At 45.1% G+C, this 19,736-nt stretch overlaps 1 protein-coding gene across 1 annotated transcript; it reads right to left on the bottom strand.

Annotated features, from left to right (window-relative positions):
- Positions 1–1,400: 1,400 nt before the first annotated feature.
- On the bottom strand, positions 1,401–18,819 carry LOC311140612 (zinc fingers and homeoboxes protein 2-like). The gene is made up of 3 exons (XM_084175742.1): positions 18,407–18,819; positions 2,350–5,027; positions 1,401–1,799 (listed from the first exon to the last, which is right to left on the bottom strand). The coding sequence occupies exon 2, from the start codon at positions 4,853–4,855 to the stop codon at positions 2,360–2,362; it is 2,496 nt and encodes an 831-aa protein (XP_084031868.1). The 5' UTR covers positions 4,856–5,027; positions 18,407–18,819; the 3' UTR covers positions 1,401–1,799; positions 2,350–2,359.
- Positions 18,820–19,736: the final 917 nt, after the last annotated feature.

Here is a 19,736-nt window from a genome sequence, read left to right as displayed (position 1 = left end):
AATGTTTGGTATACTCAATGTGTGCGTTTCCCCTAGAGTTGATTGACGCGCCTGCTCAATCTAATCAGCATAATACCAAAAGTCTGTTTAAGCTAGATGTTTTTTTTGTTGCATGGGCCAGTTTTCAATCCAGCGCATCTGCTGTGGAAGGTGGCAGAGCTACAGCGGCGTTTGTCAGACCAGGAGACATACCGAAAATTGGTATTCTCACAAATGTCTAGTGTCCGAACGGTTTGGCCTACAAGATAATATGACCAGCCTATGGAAAGATGACTCACGAACACAACGGTGTTCTCCATTTTGCTCTACGACCTCCACAAGTGTCACGGTACTCTGTAGCTCAGCTGGTAGAGCACGGCGCTTGTAACGCCAAGGTAGTGGGTTCGATCCCCGGGACCACCCATACACAAAAATGTATGCACGCATGACTAAGTCGCTTTGGATAAAAGCGTCTGCTAAATGGCTTATTATTATTATTACTCGTCTGAAGGTAACCAGGTACCAGGCCGAAAAATGAATGGAAATGAATAGGGTATTTCCAAGTCAAAGGTATACGGGTCGTTCCACGGTAAAATGACATTTTTTCCCCCTGAACTACTTATGTCTCTCAGATATAGGGCAGACACTTTAAAACATACCTCCTTTTTGATTTGTTTTTTTTTCTTCTTTTTATACATACAGGTGTCCTAAAATTCCAAATCAAATAGCTAAATGATCCATGGCATTACCGTCTAAAAACAATGATGTATGTTAGCTTAGTAGAAACTCCACCCTGAGCCCTAAGTATCTCTGAGTAGTGACTAGTGCACAAGGGACCAAGAGACAGCTTTCAGTTGGTTTTAGTTTTATTGAGTTACAGCAGACTGATAAAAAAAAAAAAAAGAGCAAGCAAAGAGACTCTTGGTAGAAGCACAGTATTCCAGATACATGTATGAACATGACTCACTAATAGCAGAAGCATGAAAAACTCAAATGAGCGAGCAGTCGCAAATCTGCCATTGAAATGGAGCCTAACACCTAGGATATCTAGAAAGCCAACACGAGAAAATACCGGTTACTGATGCAACGGATGCTGCAATTCAAAAATGAGACTGAACTACAAAAACATGTACAGTGCATTTTCTTTGTTTGTTTTTATTCATGTCCATTCCGTGGCTGACTGTATTCTCAGGCAACGGTAGTGTTCAGCATGAGAGAGGGAACTTATTGTAATGTAGTAGGTGATTCTTAGCCTGGGTAGCAGACCTGTTTGTGCTATCAATCCACTCTTTGTCATATGCCAAACATTTGGTACCCAGGCTAGGTGATTCTAGTCCAATGGATGAACTCACTGGTTATCAGATCAGAAGTGTTCCTCGTCTGTCCACGTGAAATAAGTGCCATCTATGACCAGCTGCTAGTCACTTTTAAATGTTTTATTGTTGTTTTAAAAATAAAAATTACCAACTGATGAATTGGTTTACAATGACCATCATAGTCATAAAAATGAAAACATTGTTCTAATAGGGGTTATTGGGGGACTCCTGTTATAAATGTAAAAACCATCAACCCCCGAAAATGTTTACAAAGCTTTTGCAATACAGAAAAATATTTACAAGGGCCCTTTTTTAATAAGTGTAATACTAAATGTATCAAGTCCAGCTTTGGTACTCCGTGGTCTTCCCAGTCAGTGTTCTGAGTGGACTCTACCATCCTCCGTGCCCCTGATGTCATAGGCCAGGTAGGAAATCATTGGTTCCAGATTCAACAATCTTGAGAATCTTCTGTCTGAGAAACTCAGCATCCTCTGTGGTTGTCCTCTGAAACAAAGTAAATGTCAAGACACAGACTTGTTATACAAATGGCTGACAAAACACATTTGTCGTCATATATTAACCTGTCATTCTGCAGCTTTTAATTAGCAATTAACAGACCAATACAGCAGGTTATCAGAGGTACTTTTCTGTTCACCAGGGAAAACAGCCCCAGTGATAACTACATGTGTAATCCCAGTAGCCTCTTCCTGCCAAGATGTTTTTCCTGAAGGCTAAATTACAGGCATCCCGGGTGGTTATTAGTCACAGCTGCTAGATGGTTGCCGTCGCTCTGTTAAAGGGAAAACCATCACACTACTACATAACCAATTTCCCTTCATCTGGGACGTATTTTCACACTACTACATAACCAATTTCCCTTCATCTGGGACGTATTTTTTGACTGAGTTACTTACAGGCATCAAGACGAAAATCATTAACACTGAAATACGTCATTCTGAAAGGAATTATAAACCTGCAGTACAGTAGCTTATCATAGGCTACTCTCAAAGGAATTATAAACCTGCAGTACAGTAGCTTATCATAGGCTACTCACCATGCTCTCTTCATCCAGTCACCCGACCAGGTTGGTCTCCCATCAGCACCTCTGTCTCTGATCCCATCTTCTGGTTCTCCAAAGCACCTTTAGTCTCGTCCCCTACAGCCATGGTCACCTTCACCCATCTGCTTCTGTCCACGCTGGCCTGTCCATGTTGGTCCCTGCCCCTGCTGATGTCCGTCATACTCTGGCCCAGCTTGCTGGTAAACCACTGGACTATGTCCTGGTTGATGAGTTTCGACTGCAATGGAAGCTTCTCTGCGTCTTCTGCTGAAAGCAGTGTCGTCTTGGCTTCTGTGAAGTGCTGCTGGAGAACGCTGCTTGGAGGTCGTTCTGTGATCGCTGACGTCGACGAGCTCTGTCCATTCTGTCCTGCTTTGCCGTTGACTTTCTGAAACGGTTCCATCCAGTCCAATGTTCCACTCGCCAGGGCGGATCGGTTTTCCTTGAACCAGCGGACGATCTCTGTGCGAGACAAACCCGTCTGGCCCTCCAGTTGGCTGTACTCTTCTGGTGACGGCCACTGGGTCTGGGTGAACACCTCTTTGAGAAGCCCCAGGGATTTGCTGTCGATGGGCTCAGGACTGGTGGAAGTGGTGACAATGGGAAGAGGTGAGCACCGGACTTTGCTGTCCTGCTCGTAAACACTGTTCAGTATCCCTCGTTGCTCCTCAAGGCTCTTAGGACCCAGGGAGTTTGCCAGGGCTTGCTCCAAGTTGTCCCGCAGCGCTCTGCGCTCTGAGAACCAGCAGTCGATCTCAGTCTTGGAGAGCCTTGTGTCCACAACAAGGTTGTCGACGTCAATTTCAGTGGGGGAGCTGGTCCTCTGAAAACTTTCCTCTAGCATCTCGAGCTGCTCAGAGGATTTGCCTTTGAGCCTCTCCAGGAGAGGAAACTGGGTGGGGACAGCCTTTTTGGGCTGACTGTCATTCAATGCCTGGGGCTCAATCTTGATCACCTGTGGCGCCACCTTGTAATTGAGGAGTCGTTGCTCGCTGAACCACTTCTTGATCTCTCCTCTAGAGAGGCCGGTGGACTCAATGAGACGGTACACTTCCTCCTCTTCAGGGAACTGGCACTGGGTGTAACTAGCTTTCAGCACCACAATCTGGTCCGGGGTTTTATTAGAGTCTGACGTGAAGCTGGGTTTAGGCGAAGCCACCAGTCTAAGTGTAGGTGCCTGAATCGTCTGGATTATGGAGGGACGTTTGATCTCTGAAGCGGCCACTACTGGAGCTGCCAAGGGTCGCTTGACAGACTGCACCACCTGGTTTGCCATGGTTAGCGTGATGGGAGAACAACTGACAGCTGAGCCGTTTGCAACCGGCGTCAACACATAACTGGTCTGTCCCAGGAGGTTGAAGGGGACGGATTGAACTAGGGACTGTTGTCCTTTGGTGGACTGGGCCAGCTGGGCACCGCTCAGCACAGTGAAAGTGGTCTGTGGGACTGACTGGATGGTACCGTTGAACATCTTCTTCCGAGCTTCTTCCACCTCTTCAGGGGACCAGCTGATGCCTTGTTTCAGTCTCTGGAGGGTGAACCACACCTTGATCTGTTCCTCGGGGTGCTTCGAGGCAGCGGTAAGCCAGGAGAGTTCCGCTTGGGTCGGGTACGGGAACTTGGTGAAGGATGTGATGAGTGTCATGTTATTGTCCAGTGAAGGGTTGTACTTGGAGGTGTTCAAAGGGACAGCGATTTTTGGTACTAAATTGTAGTTAGGCGGGCGCTGAAGAGAAGGCATGATATGTGAGACGCCATCTTTTAGGGTCGCTTCTGGGATGATCATGGTACCGTTCATATTCACAGCGGCGATCTGCTTTTTGTGGAGCTCGGGGTTGAGTCTGTCCGATTTACATTCTGTCAATAACCGTTTGTTGTCTATTTTTGGCTTACTAATCTTCACCGTTGTAGATTTGCACAGGGGGAAAGTGGCGAAGTCTTCTCCAGTAAGAATGCCGTTGGTTGAATCACAGACGACGGCGTTGCTTGCTCCTTCTATCGACTGCTCTAGGATGGTCTGATTGTTCAGTTTGATTCTCTTGAACTTAAAGTTGCTCTCCCCTGGATGACACCGCTCGTTGTGCTCTGTCAAGGTGTCAAACTTCTTTGTGTTGAAGTTGCACACAGCACACAGGTAGAGCGGGTTGAGAATGACATTGGGGTGACTGGAATCCACGTGCTCTTTGAATTCATTCAGGTTCTGCGTAGAGAACGGACAGTACTTGCATTCGTAGCCTCCCTGCTGCTTCCTCTGTGGCCTTGAATCCACCGCATTAGGTTTCTCAGGGGCCGGCGACTCCTGGCGCGAACCACTAGGCTCTGTCCCAGAGCTCCAGTCCTCTCCAGGAAGCATCTCTGTGGATCCATTCGCCACTGTGCTTTTGTCGTTCGCCGATACCCCCACCTCCATCTCACCTGGATCCTCCTGCCCCATCATGTAATCAGCTCGAACAGAAGCATCAGCTCTACAAGGGGTTGTGGTCTTCCTTCGGCTTGCCATTGCATGCGTAGGTCACCTTGGACTGTTAGACGGACGTTGTAGGGGAAATGACAGCGGGGGGGGAGGAGGGGATGTTTCTGTCTTGTGAAGAATATGCACTTGTTGTTCCTGCTGACTGTTAATGTCAGCTCCAATGAGGGAATTCATGAGACTTCATCCCAGATCACCCAATCTGGGGGAAAGAGAGAGAGAGGAGAAATTAGAGAAACACAAGGTAATTCCTGCAATAACCTGAAACAGACAATATAAAAATCCTATACCGCCGGTTCAATAGTCAGCATAATTTTCTTACTCTTTTTCTACTTAACATAAATGGCCATGGTAATAGGTCTAACTCGGCAATGAAAATATGTCCCTAAACCATTGTCCATATTCAGAGTAATTGTTCTCCATCCCTCTGTCACAGGGCCTAGCTTGTCCCTTCTGTGACAAAACAATCATTTCTTCCAATCCTGTCTCCCTAGTAGCAGATTACATATGCCAATCTCTCTCTTAAAGCTGCAATATTTCACTCATTTGGGTGACCCAACCAAATTCACAGAATTTGTGTTATAGATCTGTCACTCATTGAAAGCAAGTAGACCTTTTCTGTGTGCGCTGTCTATGTTTCCCGTTCTTAGGTTTCGTTTTTGAGTCTTTTACGTTCGGATTTGTACACCTAGGAATCGAACAGCTGAAAATACAATATTTCTGGTTATGGAAAATATATTTCACAGCAGTTTACATGGTACAATGATTCTCTACACTATACTTGCTTGTTTTGTCACATAAACTGAAATTAAGCGAACTATTAGAATTTTAGCATCCAGGAAATAGCAGAGCGATTTTCACACAGTGCATCTTTAAAGGCCAAAAGCCAGTGGTACATACACCCAAAGCCAAGACCTTTATTTTGGTGCAACATATACCGTAGCTAAATCTGACAACCCCCCCAAAACATACATCGGCTCCAAGGTAACGGATGGTAAAAAAACTAAAAGAGAAGCCTTAAGGATGCAATATAATACAGTACATGTATTTAATTTCCCTGAGCGGTTTTATTTTTAATGAAGCGGTAGAGGAGCTAATCCAAGAGAGAGTGAAAGAAGTAATTGATATTCTAGTTGCATCATGCATTACTAGATCACATTTCCATGCAACAAAACTGAAAGAGAGAATGTTTTTTTTTTAATGACAAAAATCATATAAAAGTGTTCTATTGCAGAACCAAAGTCTATGGGCTGATGTCTTCCGACTTCCAGCAGTGACTGAACTGATAGAATCTTCTGGAAAGGACAGCAGGTAAGTGATGTTAAGAGGCCTTTAATAGAAGAGTAGGCTTTGTGTGATGAATGGTGAACAATGTAGCTTTTGGCTCCAAAATGAAGATACAAATCTGTTTTCACAGTAGACTGCCTGACCTCTGATCATTTATCAGTTCACTAAAAATCAGGAGAAAGCTATCAAATATCACCTTTCATTAACTGCCTCTCTTCAAAGATTGCTTTGCTGTGGTAAACCCATTTTCTTCATGACGGTGACTAAGACCCAGTTGTGCTTGGGATGAGAACCAACATGTTTTATTTCAGGAACAACTGTTACAGCCTACTGTTTAAAAACACAGAAAATCCATGTTTCGTGCTGTTCGTCTGGTGGTCAGTGCTCTGGTAAGAGATGTTCAAAGTAGAACATTGATGACTAGCTACATCAGTACTGTGAAATGTCAAATACAAAATCCCAATGACTGCCGTCATCAACTCAAGTCACTCATTGGATTGTCACTTGGGGTATTTCCATAACCAGCATTAGAGTTGCATCTGCATTATTAAAATTCAGAAGAGCCTAATTTCCATGAGGTAGTTATGACAACCACGGCCCGCACATTGACTTTCCCTCGTTGCATTGCTGCTGATGCTACAGTGTATTAAACCCACCTCGCAGATATTAATTAACCTGGAGGAGACACGGAGCCAGGACGGCTGCAGTGTGGAGTCAGGCCGACTGAAGGGCCGTTGCTAAGAGCCTGTCTGTCTGACAGACCTGGGTCTCGTTCAGAAAATGGACTGAAAGAGAGGGACTACCTTGACTTGTCCATTGAGAAACACTAATGGTCTGTTTCAACAACAAAAAAAAATCTGTTGCGTGCCCTAATGAGTCCTGCTAGCAGACCGACGCTCTCCTTTCCGTTCAGGACTGTACTGCTGTGGCGTGTCAGGCATGGGTCTCCCGGTCGCGGCCGGCTGCGACAGAGCCTGGACTCGAACCAGGATCTCTAGTGGCACAGCCTTAGACCACTGCGCCACTCGGGAGTATAGCTGTACTGCTGTGGCGTGTCAGGCTGGACGTCTTATCCCTGTACTGCCGGGCGTGTCAGGCTGGACGTCTTATCCCTGTACTGCCGGGCGTGTCAGGCTGGGTGGGTGGAGTGGAGCGGAGCATGCCGCTATACTGGAGTCCAATGAAACTTGCATGAGGTCCCGGCCGACGCTTTGGGTCTCATCATGTCCTCAGCTCACTGTCTCTGACTGGCTGGCTGAACCACTAACCCCCGGGCCAGCACATACCAAAGTAACTCCCCCAATGGACACTGCTGTGGTGACTCACTGCTGGACAACAATGCCCTGCCCTACTGTGTTCCACAGCCTTTCAACAGAAGAACATACATTAACAACAGGCTCATTCACGTCATTAATCATTCTTGACGATTAGGCTACCACAGATGTCAACATCAGTTACAGAACATGAAACATCTGTAGGATGACGGATGACTCCCTCTCGTCAGATCCCTAACCGTCATTCCATCTGACACAATAACAACAAAGCTCAGAACTGATGACCGCAGTCTGCAATGTATCAACCTGCTGTGTGTCCAGGAATAGCAGTAGCAGGCCAATGAATTCCTAGAAGAGTGAAGCTGCCGAGTCTGAGACAGAGTGTGTGTGTGTCAAAGGAACTTTCTATCTGTCCAATCAGAGCCCATCGCTATAGCACTACAGCCCTGCCGTATCTGCCATGACAACAAGACTACGGTTTCTAAACTGAGAGTTGGTAAATAATGACATACTGTGGAGTAGAATGGATCCACCTGCTGAGTGCCAAGACGCTTTCAGAGCAGCCTTCATCTAACGTGACAGAAACACATGTCATGTTGGATGTGGGGAGGGGACAAGGCACAGACTGCTGTTGCTAGGATAACAGAGTGGACAGGAAGAGGTAGGTATTCCACTCAGACTGGCTCACTGTTCCATGTTCCACAGATCAGAGGTCTACTGTATTCAGTGAGGTGAAGCGTTCAGAACGTTGCAACCAACAGAAACGCAACAAGTAGAAGTGACTTGATTCTCTGTTCTACCAGACAGAGAATTATGTCTGTTCTACACAATGCATTTCTATCTGAACGTTGTGTAATGTTGTGAAACATTGCGGCGTTCTGAACAGACCCACAGCTGCAGTGTTCTAGAGGAGGGTGATGTGATGATAGTGAAGAGAGAGAGAGAGTGAGTGAGTGAGTGAGTGAGTGAGAGAGAGTGAGAGAGATGCTGTGTGGGAGGAGACAGTGCTCTACTAATACTGCATCCCTCAGCAGGGGGCTGAAATTGGGAACGTCGCAGAATTAATTTTAAATATCATCAAATGGGCCCTGAAAAAAAACACTGTAGCTCTGCATGGAATCAGGCAATCACTTTACATTGCTTTACTTAACATTCTATTTAGGTTATGAACGCAAAGCTGCAAAATAATAACTGAATTGGTACAACAAGGAATTTTGAGTTGTGCACTGCAAGCCTGGTGCAGATAAATAAACCCTTCTCTGTATTAGAATTGTAAAAAGAACAGTGTTACAACCACAATGTTTAAGCCTTCCTAGGCTCCTACTGGACTGGAGCAACTCTTCATCATATCTGGGGTGAGTCCAGTAAGTCCACCATCACATCGATTCTGATTTTGGACAATGAAATAAGTCCAAGTTACTGGTTAGGTCCCACCATGTATTTAAATATAGCAGTCAAACTCTGTATGGAGTCTGGACTGGACTAGCGGCCAGATTACCATGGAAACAGGCTAACAGCAGGTGGAGGGATCGACTCGAGAGAACGTTCCGCATGACTACTTTTGGCCCAACCAACTTTGATGAAACATCAACCCCTTTGGTTATACTGTATCAAAACATCAAAGTTGGAGGGGGTCCACAAGACATATAAACTTGTATTCAACTGGTGGAATCCAGGTAGGGGACAACTGAATCTATACTTTGCCCAAGCGGAACATCGCATAGACTGCATAGCATAGACATTGCATAGTACTTTCCACTTGTACTGTAAGGACTTAGGCTGCTATGAAACTGAGCCAGGTATTCACTGTGAATATAGACAGCATGAGGAGTTATGGGTTAAGTATTTGGTTTAGAAAAGGAAGCCTAATATCCTAACAGCTGTTAGCAGCTGTTCTGCTGACAAGCTGAGGGAAGCATGAACTCTTGCAGTCAAAAAATACTTTGACAGTTATCAAACCATGTCCATTCCAGACTAACCCTGAGAATGACCATGCTTTCTTGAACACTGTCCTCTTGTGCGCAACATATTTATACACTGAACATAAATATAAAAAACACAACATACAAGATTTTACTGACTTACAGTTCATATGAGGAAATCAGTAAATTGAAATAAATTCATTAGACCCTAATCTATGGATTTCACATAACTGGGAATATAGATATGCATGCAGGTAGGGGCGTGGATCAGAAAACCAGTCAGTATCTGGTGTGACCACCATTTGCCTCATGCAGCGCGACACATCTCCTTCGCATAGAGTTGATCAGGCTGTTGATTATGGCCTGTGGAATGTTGTCCCACTCCTCTTCAATGGCTGTGCGAAGGTGCTGGATATTGGCGGGAACTGGAACGCGCTGTCGTACACGTCAATCCGGAGCATCCCAAACATGCTCAAAGGGTGACATGTCTGGTGAGTATGCAGGCCATGGAATTTTCAGCTTCCAGGAATTGTGTACAGATTCTGTTCACAACGTCGACATCAGCAAACCGCTCGCCCACATGACGCCGTTGTCTGCCATCTGCCCAGTACATTTGAAACAGGGATTCAGCCGTGAAGAGCACACTTCTCCAGCGTGCCAGTGGCCATCGAAGGTGAGCAGTTGCTCATTGAAGTCGGTTACGACGCTAAACTGCAGTCAGGTCGAGACCCTGGTGAGGATGACGAGCACGCAGATGAGCTTCCCTGAGACAGTTTCTGACAGTTTGTGCAGAAATCCTTCGGTTGTGTAAACCCACAGTTTCATCAGCTGTCCGGGTGGCTGGCCTCAGATGATCCCGCAGGTGAAGAAGCCGGATGTGGAGGTCCTGGGATGGTGTGGCTACACGTGGTATGCGGTTGTGAGGCTGGTTGGACGTACCGCCAAATTCTCCATAGACAAACATTGGCAGTAGAATGGCCTTACTGAAGAGCTCAGTGACTTTCAACGTGGCACCATCATTGGATGCCACATTTCCAACAAGTCAGTTCATAACATTTCTCTCCCTCTCATATACATACAGTACCAGTCAAAAGTTTGGACACACCTACTCATTCCAGGGTTTTTCTTTATTTGTACTATTTTCTACATTGTAGAATAATAGTGAAGACATCAACACTATGAAATAACATATGGAATAATGTAGTAACCAAAAATGTGTTAAACAAATCAAAATATATTTTATATTTGAGATTCTTCAAAGTAGCCACCCTTTGCCTTGATGACAGCTTTGCACACTCTTGGCATTCTCTCAACCAGCTTCATGAGGTAGTCACCTGGAATGCATTTCAGTTAAAAGTTAATTTGTGGAATATCTTTCCTTCTTAATGCGTTTGAGCCAATCAGTTGTGTTGTGACAAGGTAGGGGTGGTATACAGAAGATAGCCCTATTTGGTAAAAGACCAAGTCCATATTATGGCAAGAACAGCTCAAATAAGCAAACAGAAACGACAGTCCATCATTACTTTAAGACATGAAGGTCAGTCAATCCGGAAAATGCCAAGAACTTGGAACGTTTCTTCAAGTGCAGTCGCAAAAACCATCAAGCGCTATGAGGAAACTGGCTCTCATGAGGACCGCCACAGGAAAGGAAGACCAAAGTTACCTCTGCTGCAGAGGATACGTTCATTAGAGTTAACTGCACCTCAGATTGCAGCCCAAATAAATGCTTCACAGAGTTCAAGTAACAGACACATCAACATCAACTGTTCAGAGGAGACTGTGTGAATCAGGCCTTCATGGTCGAATTGCTGCAAAGAAACCATTACTAAAAGGACACCAATAAGAAGAAGAGACTTCCTTGGGCCAAGAAACACGAGCAATGGACATTAGACCGGTGGAAATCTGACCTTTGGTCTGATGAGTCCAAATTTGAGATTTTGGGTTCCAACCGCCGTGTCTTTGTGAGACGCAGAGTAGGTGAACAGATGATCTCCGCATGTGTGGTTCCCACCGTGAAGCATGGAGGAGGTGGTGTGATGATGTGGGGGTGCTTTGCTGGTGACACTGTTGGTGATTTATTTAGGATTCAAGGCACACTTAACCAGCATGGCTACCACAGCATTCTGCAGCGATACGCCATCCAATCTGGTTTGCGCTTAGTGGGACTATCATTTGTTTTTCAACAGGACAATGACCCAAAACACACCTCCAGGCTGTGTAAGGGCTATTTTACCAAGAAGGAGAGTGATGGAGTGCTGCATCAGATGACCTGACCTCCACAATCCCCCGACCTCAACCCAATTGAGATGGTTTGGGATGAGTCAGACCACAGAGTGAAGGAAAAGCAGCCAACAAGTGCTCAGCATATGTGGGAACTCCTTCAAGACTATTGGAAAATGCCAAGAGTGTGCAAAGCTGTCATCAAGGTAAAAGGGTGGCTATTTGAAGAATCTCAAATACAAAATATATTTTTATTTGTTTAACACTTTTTTGGTTGCTAAATGATTCCATGTGTTATTTCATAGTTTTGATGTCTTCACTATTATTCTACAATGTAGAAATTAGTACAAATAAAGAAAAACCCTGGAATGAATAGGTGTGTCCAAACTTTTGACTGGTACTGTATATCTATCCACACTATGAGGTTGGAATATTACAGTGAACATTATTATTATTAAGTCCCTTTTAGTGTACGGGCTGTTTGAAAAGTCTGCCTGTTTTGCTGGGATGGAGTTAGTTAATTAGTTATTGGACCAATAAGAAAGAGAGTTCCAAACCTCTCTGCCAATGACAGCTAGTTTTCCCCTCCCACTCAGGGCACTCGCAGAGTCATAGCAGAAACCAGAGACTTGACATGAGGAACTATGTGGACATGAGTGTCTGTCAGTCCTGGCAGGGTGGTATCTGGTGAAGCCATCTGTAGCAGTCAGCGCTAAGTTACCTCCTAACCTTGTGCTACATATGGCTTTTCAAACTGAAAGAAACCAAAACCAGCCAGGCAGAGAAAGACCTTCCTCTTCCATGGCTGCCAAATATTATTTTAAATCATTTCAAATACTTTATCTGGGCTTGATTTAGCTTGCCTGGCACAATGGAAGTAGAATAGTTGTGAAAGTGAAAAACCCTGCCCATCTGGCACTCCAGGCAGGCTGGAGCAAACGCTCGACATATTTGAAAGATTTAAAATAGTATTTGAACCCAGATCTGATGGCTGCCGTCCCAGACAGTTTTGAAATACTGATGGAATGGGTTAGACTGCATATTCGGGCCAGGGTCATCTTTTAAAAGCGGCTTCTTCACTACTGAGATCAAACACATCAGAGAACCAAGTTTTGGAACATTAAAGTTCTTATTCCACCGGTGCAATCTGCAATTGAATTGAACATGTTGCGATAAAGAAGGTTGCAATAGAATAAGTAGGGTATTTCTGTTGTGGCATTGAACACAAGGTTACCTAGTAGTGTTTCTCTAATGAACCATCTTTACATCTAGAGTATGTCCTCTAGCCTATATCAGCGACAGACAGTTGTTCGATCTACTGTAGTGTCAACCAAGCTTGACTGCAGCAGGGGTGACCTGCTGGTCAGGCTGGAGACACGTGACTGGGTCAGAGCTGGGGTGGGGGGGGGAGTGTCTGGGCCCACTGCCTCCTGTGGTGTGGGGTTCTGTAGCCAGAGCTCAGCTGGGGGGAGTGTCTGGGCCCACTGCCTCCTGTGGTGTGGGGTTCTGCAGCCAGAGCTCAGCTGGGGGGAGTGTCTCCCTTTATTACATCTCTTCCTTCCTCCAGCATTTCGCTGCACCTGCGACAACATCTGTAAATCTGTGTACCAAAACCAATAAACTCAGATTCTGATTCGTCCTCTACTCTTATGCTCTCTCCTTGCCTTCACATACTCTGCACTTCTTTCCTTCTCTTGTCTCCTTGCCTTCCGTCCTCTTCTGTCCTCTCCTTCTCTCCACACAACCCTCTCCTCTCCACTCCTCTCCTTATAACCCTCTCCTCTCCTCTCCACTCCTCTCCTTCTCTCCACATAACCCTCTCCTCTCCTTCTCTCCACATAACCCTCTCCTCTCCTTCTCTCCACATAACCCTCTCCTCTCCTTCTCTCCACATAACCCTCTCCTCTCCTTCTCTCCACATAACCCTCTCCTCTCCTTCTCTCCTGTCCTCTCTGGTCCTCTCCACACAACCCTCTCCTCTTCCTTTCCCTGTCCTCTCCTTCTCTCTTTCTCCTTCCCTGTGCTCTTCTAACTTGAAAGCCCACCCATTACACACATGAATACACCAATTTACTGTGGAGCAGAAAACAGATGGCAGACGTTACCTAGGAAACCCATGCGGTCTGTGTGAGAGTTGTGTGGCTTCAGGACGCTATTTACCATCACTGCTGCTCCTCTGTGAAGCTTTCTTTCCAAGAGTTTGGCTTATTTTAGTGCCAGATAAAAACACACAACACTGACCCAATCCCTACGTAGCTTATTGGATATTTAGCTTTACATAAAAAACTAAAAACACTTGTCTTTTCTTACTCGCACTGGACGTAGCTGATATGGGTTGTCCTCTGTAGCTCAATTGGTAGAGCACGACGCTTGTAACGCCAGGGTAGTGGGTTCGATCCCCGGGACCACCCATATGTAAAAACGTATGCACGCATGACTGTAAGTCGCTTTGGATAAAAGCGTCTGCTAAATGGCATATTATATTATATAAATACTGTTAGGAAGAATGTACTGACTGTAATGTGCTGGTCTCACCTAGTTATCTATCTACAGCTGAATGTACTGACTGTAATGTGCTGGTCTCACCTAGTTATCTATCTTCAGCTGAATGTACTGACTAATGTGCTCGTCTCACCTAGTTATCTATCTACAGCTGAATGTACTGACTAATGTGCTGGTCTCACCTAGTTATCTATCTTCAGCTGAATGTACTGACTAATGTGCTGGTCTCACCTAGTTATCTATCTTCAGCTGAATGTACTGACTAATGTGCTGGTCTCACCTAGTTATCTATCTTCAGCTGAATGTACTGACTGTAATGTGCTCGTCTCACCTAGTTATCTATCTACAGCTGAATGTACTGACTAATGTGCTGGTCTCACCTAGTTATCTATTTTCAGCTGAATGTACTGACTAATGTGCTGGTCTCACCTAGTTATCTATCTTCAGCTGAATGTACTGACTGTAATGTGCTTGTCTCACCTAGTTATCTATCTACAGCTGAATGTACTGACTAATGTGCTGGTCTCACCTAGTTATCTATCTACAGCTGAATGTACTGACTAATGTGCTGGTCTCACCTAGCTTTCTGTGAAGGAAAAACAGCCCCCTGTCCTCTCCTCCTGTACTCTCATACCCTGTGAATTCTGATCCTCTCGTTCTTACTACTCTGATTGGACAATGCCGATTTCTCTTCGTAATCCATATGAATGAAATTGAGTTGGTAACATTATTATGCAACATTAAGTAACCTGCTGCATGCAGTCTTTTTGACTCCTTGCCAAAGTGAGAAAAAAAAAACTGTTGGTCGCTAACTCGGGCGAGACCTAGGACTATGAAAAAACTGTTGGTCGCTAACTCGGGCGAGACCTAGGACTATGAAAAAAACTGTTGGTCGCTAACTCGGGCGAGACCTAGGACTATGAAAAAACTGTTGGTCGCTAACTCGGGCGAGACCTAGGACTATGAAAAAACTGTTGGTCGCTAACTCGGGCGAGACCTAGGACTATGAAAAAAACTGTTGGTCGCTAACTCGGGCGAGACCTAGGACTATGAAAAAACTGTTCAATGTGAATGTCCTCACCTGCTATGAACTGATGCTGATTGCTTAGATTCTGCTCAATACAGTGTTGTCCAGTCAGAACATGATGTTGAGGCGCATATTAAACACTTGGTAACCAATCACACGCACACACAGACGATTCCACTCAACTTCTTTATATTGTTGTGTGGTTGTGTTCGATGGACGCACAACACCTCAAGATAGATACAGTGCGTGAGAGTACATCACTACACAACATGCATATTTTCTTCGACAGCACGTAAACATGCGCTGACTTGAGGTGACGGGGCAGAGCCCTAGTGTGTCCAAGCTTCCTGATTGGTTGGAATGAGTGGAGGCTTGAAGGGTGATTGACAGGGCTGCAGGCCAATCCGGTTGAAAGGGCAAGCCTTTTTTACACAAAGACATAAAAAGAGGGTAATCATATGGTGATTATCATATGATTCATGATGCATTAGTCTCGACTCTTCGTCAACCCGCTCACTGAGGAGATGAACTACATTTTGGGGCCTGATTGCCTAATAAATAAGTGCAAGGCCAACGAGGCTGTCTCTATGCTGGATGAAGTCATCATGACTATGGCCACTGCACACAGGCGGACTACAGGGCTTTTACAGGAAGCCCTGCCCACAGCAGGTATGACATCACCAGGGCAATCTTAGTCCCCTAGCTAACAACACAACGTCTAGAAGCAGAGAGGAGGAGGCAGGAACAGCATCTCCCCGTGTCTGACAGAGGATATTGCTGAGGTGAGCGCCACATGTCATAAAGAACAGGCGGCCATCTTTAATCAAGCCATTGGCTGCCTGGACCATGAAAAGACCAAGGACACTGACTGGGGAGGAGGAGAGAGGGAGGGAGACCAAATGGATGTAGGCCTACGTTTTCTTCAGCAACCTAAGCACAACCTCGGTTGACCAAGTGGAGTTGAACCTTTACACTACTTAATAAGGTCACTTGCCCTATTCTAATTTACATTTACATTTACATTTTAGTCATTTAGCAGACGCTCTTATCCAGAGCGACTTACAGTCAGTGAGTGCATCCATAATTTTTTTAATACTGGCCCCCCGTGGGAGTCAAACCCACAACCCTGGCGTTGCAAACGCCATGCTCCACCAACTGAGCTACATCCCTGCCGGCCATTCCCTCCCCTACACGACGCTGGGCCAATTGTGCGCCGTCGCATGGGTCTCCCGGTCGCGGCCGGCTACGACAGAGCCTGGATTCGAACCAGGATCTCTAGTGGCACAGCTAGCACTGCGATGCAGCGCCTTAGACCACTGCGCCACTCGGGAGACATGTCAGGTCCATCGTTTAAAAAAAATGTTATGCAAAGTAATAGAAATGTGATCTATGACTGTTGTATGACGCCATCAGGAGTGTATACATATAACTTGAGAATGACTGCCATGCCTTGATCTGAATGAATGAATTCCACCAGTCAGGAATTAACTGATGTAGTCACCCTTGACGCTGCACAACTGTGACATGACTGGATTAGTCAGGTCACTAATGTTGATGATATACGTGCCACCTTATCCCGGACCTGCTGTTTTCGACTCCCTCTCTAACGCACCTGCTGGTCTCGACCTCTGAATGCTCGGCTATGAAAAACCAACTGACATTTACTCCTGAGGTACTGACCTCTTGCACCCTCTACAACCACTGATTATTATTTGACCCTGCTGGTCTTCTATGAACGTTTGAACATCTTGAAGAATAATTTGGCCTTAAATGGCCATGTACTCTTATAATCTCCCCCCGGCACAGCCAGAAGAAGACTGGCCACCCCTCAGAGCCTGGTTCCTCTCTAGGTTTCTTCCTAGGTTCCTACCTTTCTAGGGAGTTTTTCCTAGCCACTGTGCTTCTACATCTGCATTGCTTGCCGTTTGGGGTTTTAGGCTGGGTTTCTGTTTGGCACTTTGTGACATCTGCTGATGTAAAAAGGGCTTTATAAATCAATTTGATTGATTGAATTGTATTGTATTGATAGTAACCAGTGGGGGCTGCTGAGGGGAGAACGGCTCATAATAATGGCCGGAATGGAGCAAATGGAATGGCATCAAACACATGGGAACCATGTGTTTGATGTATTTGATACCATTCCACTGATTCCGCTCCAGTCATTACCACCAGCCCATTCTCCCCAATTAAGGTGCCACCAACCTCCTGTGATAATAACCTGGTTGATGAGGTCTACAATTGTTGGTGTGAAAACCTGTGTGAACATAAAAACATGTGCTGTACCTTTAACAGTTTTACAGTGGGGTAAGTGGATACATGCAGTAGGCTAAAAGTCAAATCAGGTCATCCTGTTGAGTGCTGCATCTCTTCAGGCTTTTGGGTGCCATAATCATACCAATCTGTAACCCCTCTACTAAATACCACAGTTAAATAACTCTACTGCAGATGTTTCTTGACTTGGCAACATTATGAGCATGTACTGTAGCATGAGGAAATAACATGAAGATACTATGGGGGATGTCATTGGGCAACAGAGTACTGTAGTTTGTAAAGATATTGCCTTGTCGTCTCAGGCTCATTACATATGCATAGATATTTATCAAGAAACAAACTTCATACTGAGAACCAAGCCCGTCTTAAAATCACCAATATGTGCAATGTATTCTACTTCGACCAGCAGTCTGGCTGTACTGCAACGAGGCGTTTCATTCCACTGTGACTGTTGCCACAGTGCAGCAGGGACGTGCAATAAAACGTCACCGCTGCCTGCTGCCTGCCTACATCATACGACAGACAACATTGGTACCCGAAATCAAAGTAGTTTGCTGGTAAGCTCCAGAACTACAATACAATTTATAACGTTCTGGTCTTATGATTCCAATCACCATTCCATAGCATACAACCCAAATGGGAAAGAGAAAAAATGCTCCCCCAAATGTCCCCTTCCCTCGCCAACGACGTAACGCCATGTCGGCGTGGAGGCCATATTTTTGCTGGTTATGTCGACATAGGGAAAAAGTAGACGTCCTCTCCCACAATCTCGACTAACATTACCGCAGCATTGTAGCAAACAAAACTTCCTAAAGCCCGAGGACTGTAGGCACACCGTTTCATTGCTTGAAACTGGATACATTGTTACTACTCGCAGATCGTCAATCAGGTGTAGCCACACCGGGACAATCAAAGTTGACTGGCTAGCCAAGTTAAAATATGTAGTGGCGTCTGTGTATAGAAACAGTGGTGGTGGGAGGCTAGCTAGCTAGCTTCATAGCTAGGCTACAGGTTTAACTTTGGGATTTGTTTTCGCCGATATGCAAACTGATAAATATTCAGTTTGGCAGATTCTTACCTGTCCACCACGTATGATGTGCTGTGATGCCGGGCACCAGTAAACGGGGTCCAAAACGGGTCTTTCAAGACGAAAACAACCGAATACGACGATTTATTCTACAGATTTGACCGAATCCGCCAGACAACAGCCGAAAAAAATTCGCGTTCGCAGGGGGATCTACGCCAAAAACCACATGATCAACTACGTCAGCGTACGTATTTGCATACGATACCAGGGCCACTTCCATTCTGGAGTTGTTGTAATCGCTCCGAAAAGTTAGAATATTGGTCAGTTTCAAGCCTCGGATAATGTCCAGGAAATGACAGCCATTCAGTGGTTGCTGGAATCTTGCTTTCGACTTTGAATATGAATAAGCTGTTGTTGTCTTTCTATGTAGACGTCCTCTGCTCTGCGCCAGCTCAACGTTGTGTAGGTCATTGAATAGTAAGCAGGAAACTGAATACTGGGCGTGTCAAAGCTTTTTCTAGGGAGGGATACTACTTTACTGCTGTTCTTGCTGCAGTACTGAGAGCTGTGTCTCAGGTGAATGGTGTCTACATGTGCTACTGACCGTGTGATCTTAAATCTTGCTCTCTTTCTGTTTGGCGTCTCCCTAGTTTGACATTCTTCACTGTATAGCTTCCATCTGAGTAGCTAATGAGGCATCGTGAAAGGCAGCAGAGATTTATTGCCCCCCTCTCTCTCTCTCTCTCTCTCTCTGAAGGCAAATGTGGGGGTCGTCATAATAATAATGTATCATATGTCATTTTAATAGTTTTCAATCCTGTGTGTGAATAGAGATAAATGATTAAATCTTGAGAAGTATAGGAATATGTATACTAATAAGTACACCGCTAATATTAGGTCAAATAAAACAGCTCATAGATATAGATAAAAGCCTCAAACAATCTGTAGCCAACAGTGACACCATCTGTTTTTGTAGTAGAATAGCTCATTCTGTCTTTGGTTTTTCCAAATACATTACCTGAACAATATGTTCTTATTATAAAAACCTTGTTCATATTCTGAGATGACCCATTGAATTCTCATGGGACCAATGAAATGAATCAATTGAAATCAATCCATTTGTACGTGAACCGTTTTGCCTAATTGTAGTTCAACCCCAGTAAGGAAACAAAACGGTACATTTCCAAAACGTGATGCAGTTCTCTGCTGCAGTGAGAGGCTTGGTGGAGGCTCAGGCTGTAGCCCAAATGGCACAATATTCCCTATATAGTAGTGCACTACATTTGACCAGAGCCCTATGGGCCCTGGTCAAAAGTAGTGCACTTTAAAGGGAATAGGGTGCCATTAAAGTAGTGCACTTTAAAGGGAATAGGGGGCCATT

This window comes from Coregonus lavaretus (assembly GCF_964263955.1).
Source record: "Coregonus lavaretus genome assembly, chromosome: 13".
In the NCBI taxonomy this organism is placed as follows: domain Eukaryota; kingdom Metazoa; phylum Chordata; class Actinopteri; order Salmoniformes; family Salmonidae; genus Coregonus; species Coregonus lavaretus.
The sequence above is the reverse complement of the archived record's forward strand: the minus strand, read 5'-3'. Positions and strand labels throughout refer to the sequence as shown.

Bases quoted from the DNA above. Each gene is read 5' to 3' on its own strand.
- LOC311140612 (XM_084175742.1), bottom strand. From the start codon at position 4,855: ATGGCAAGCCGAAGGAAGACCACAACCCCTTGTAGAGCTGATGCTTCT.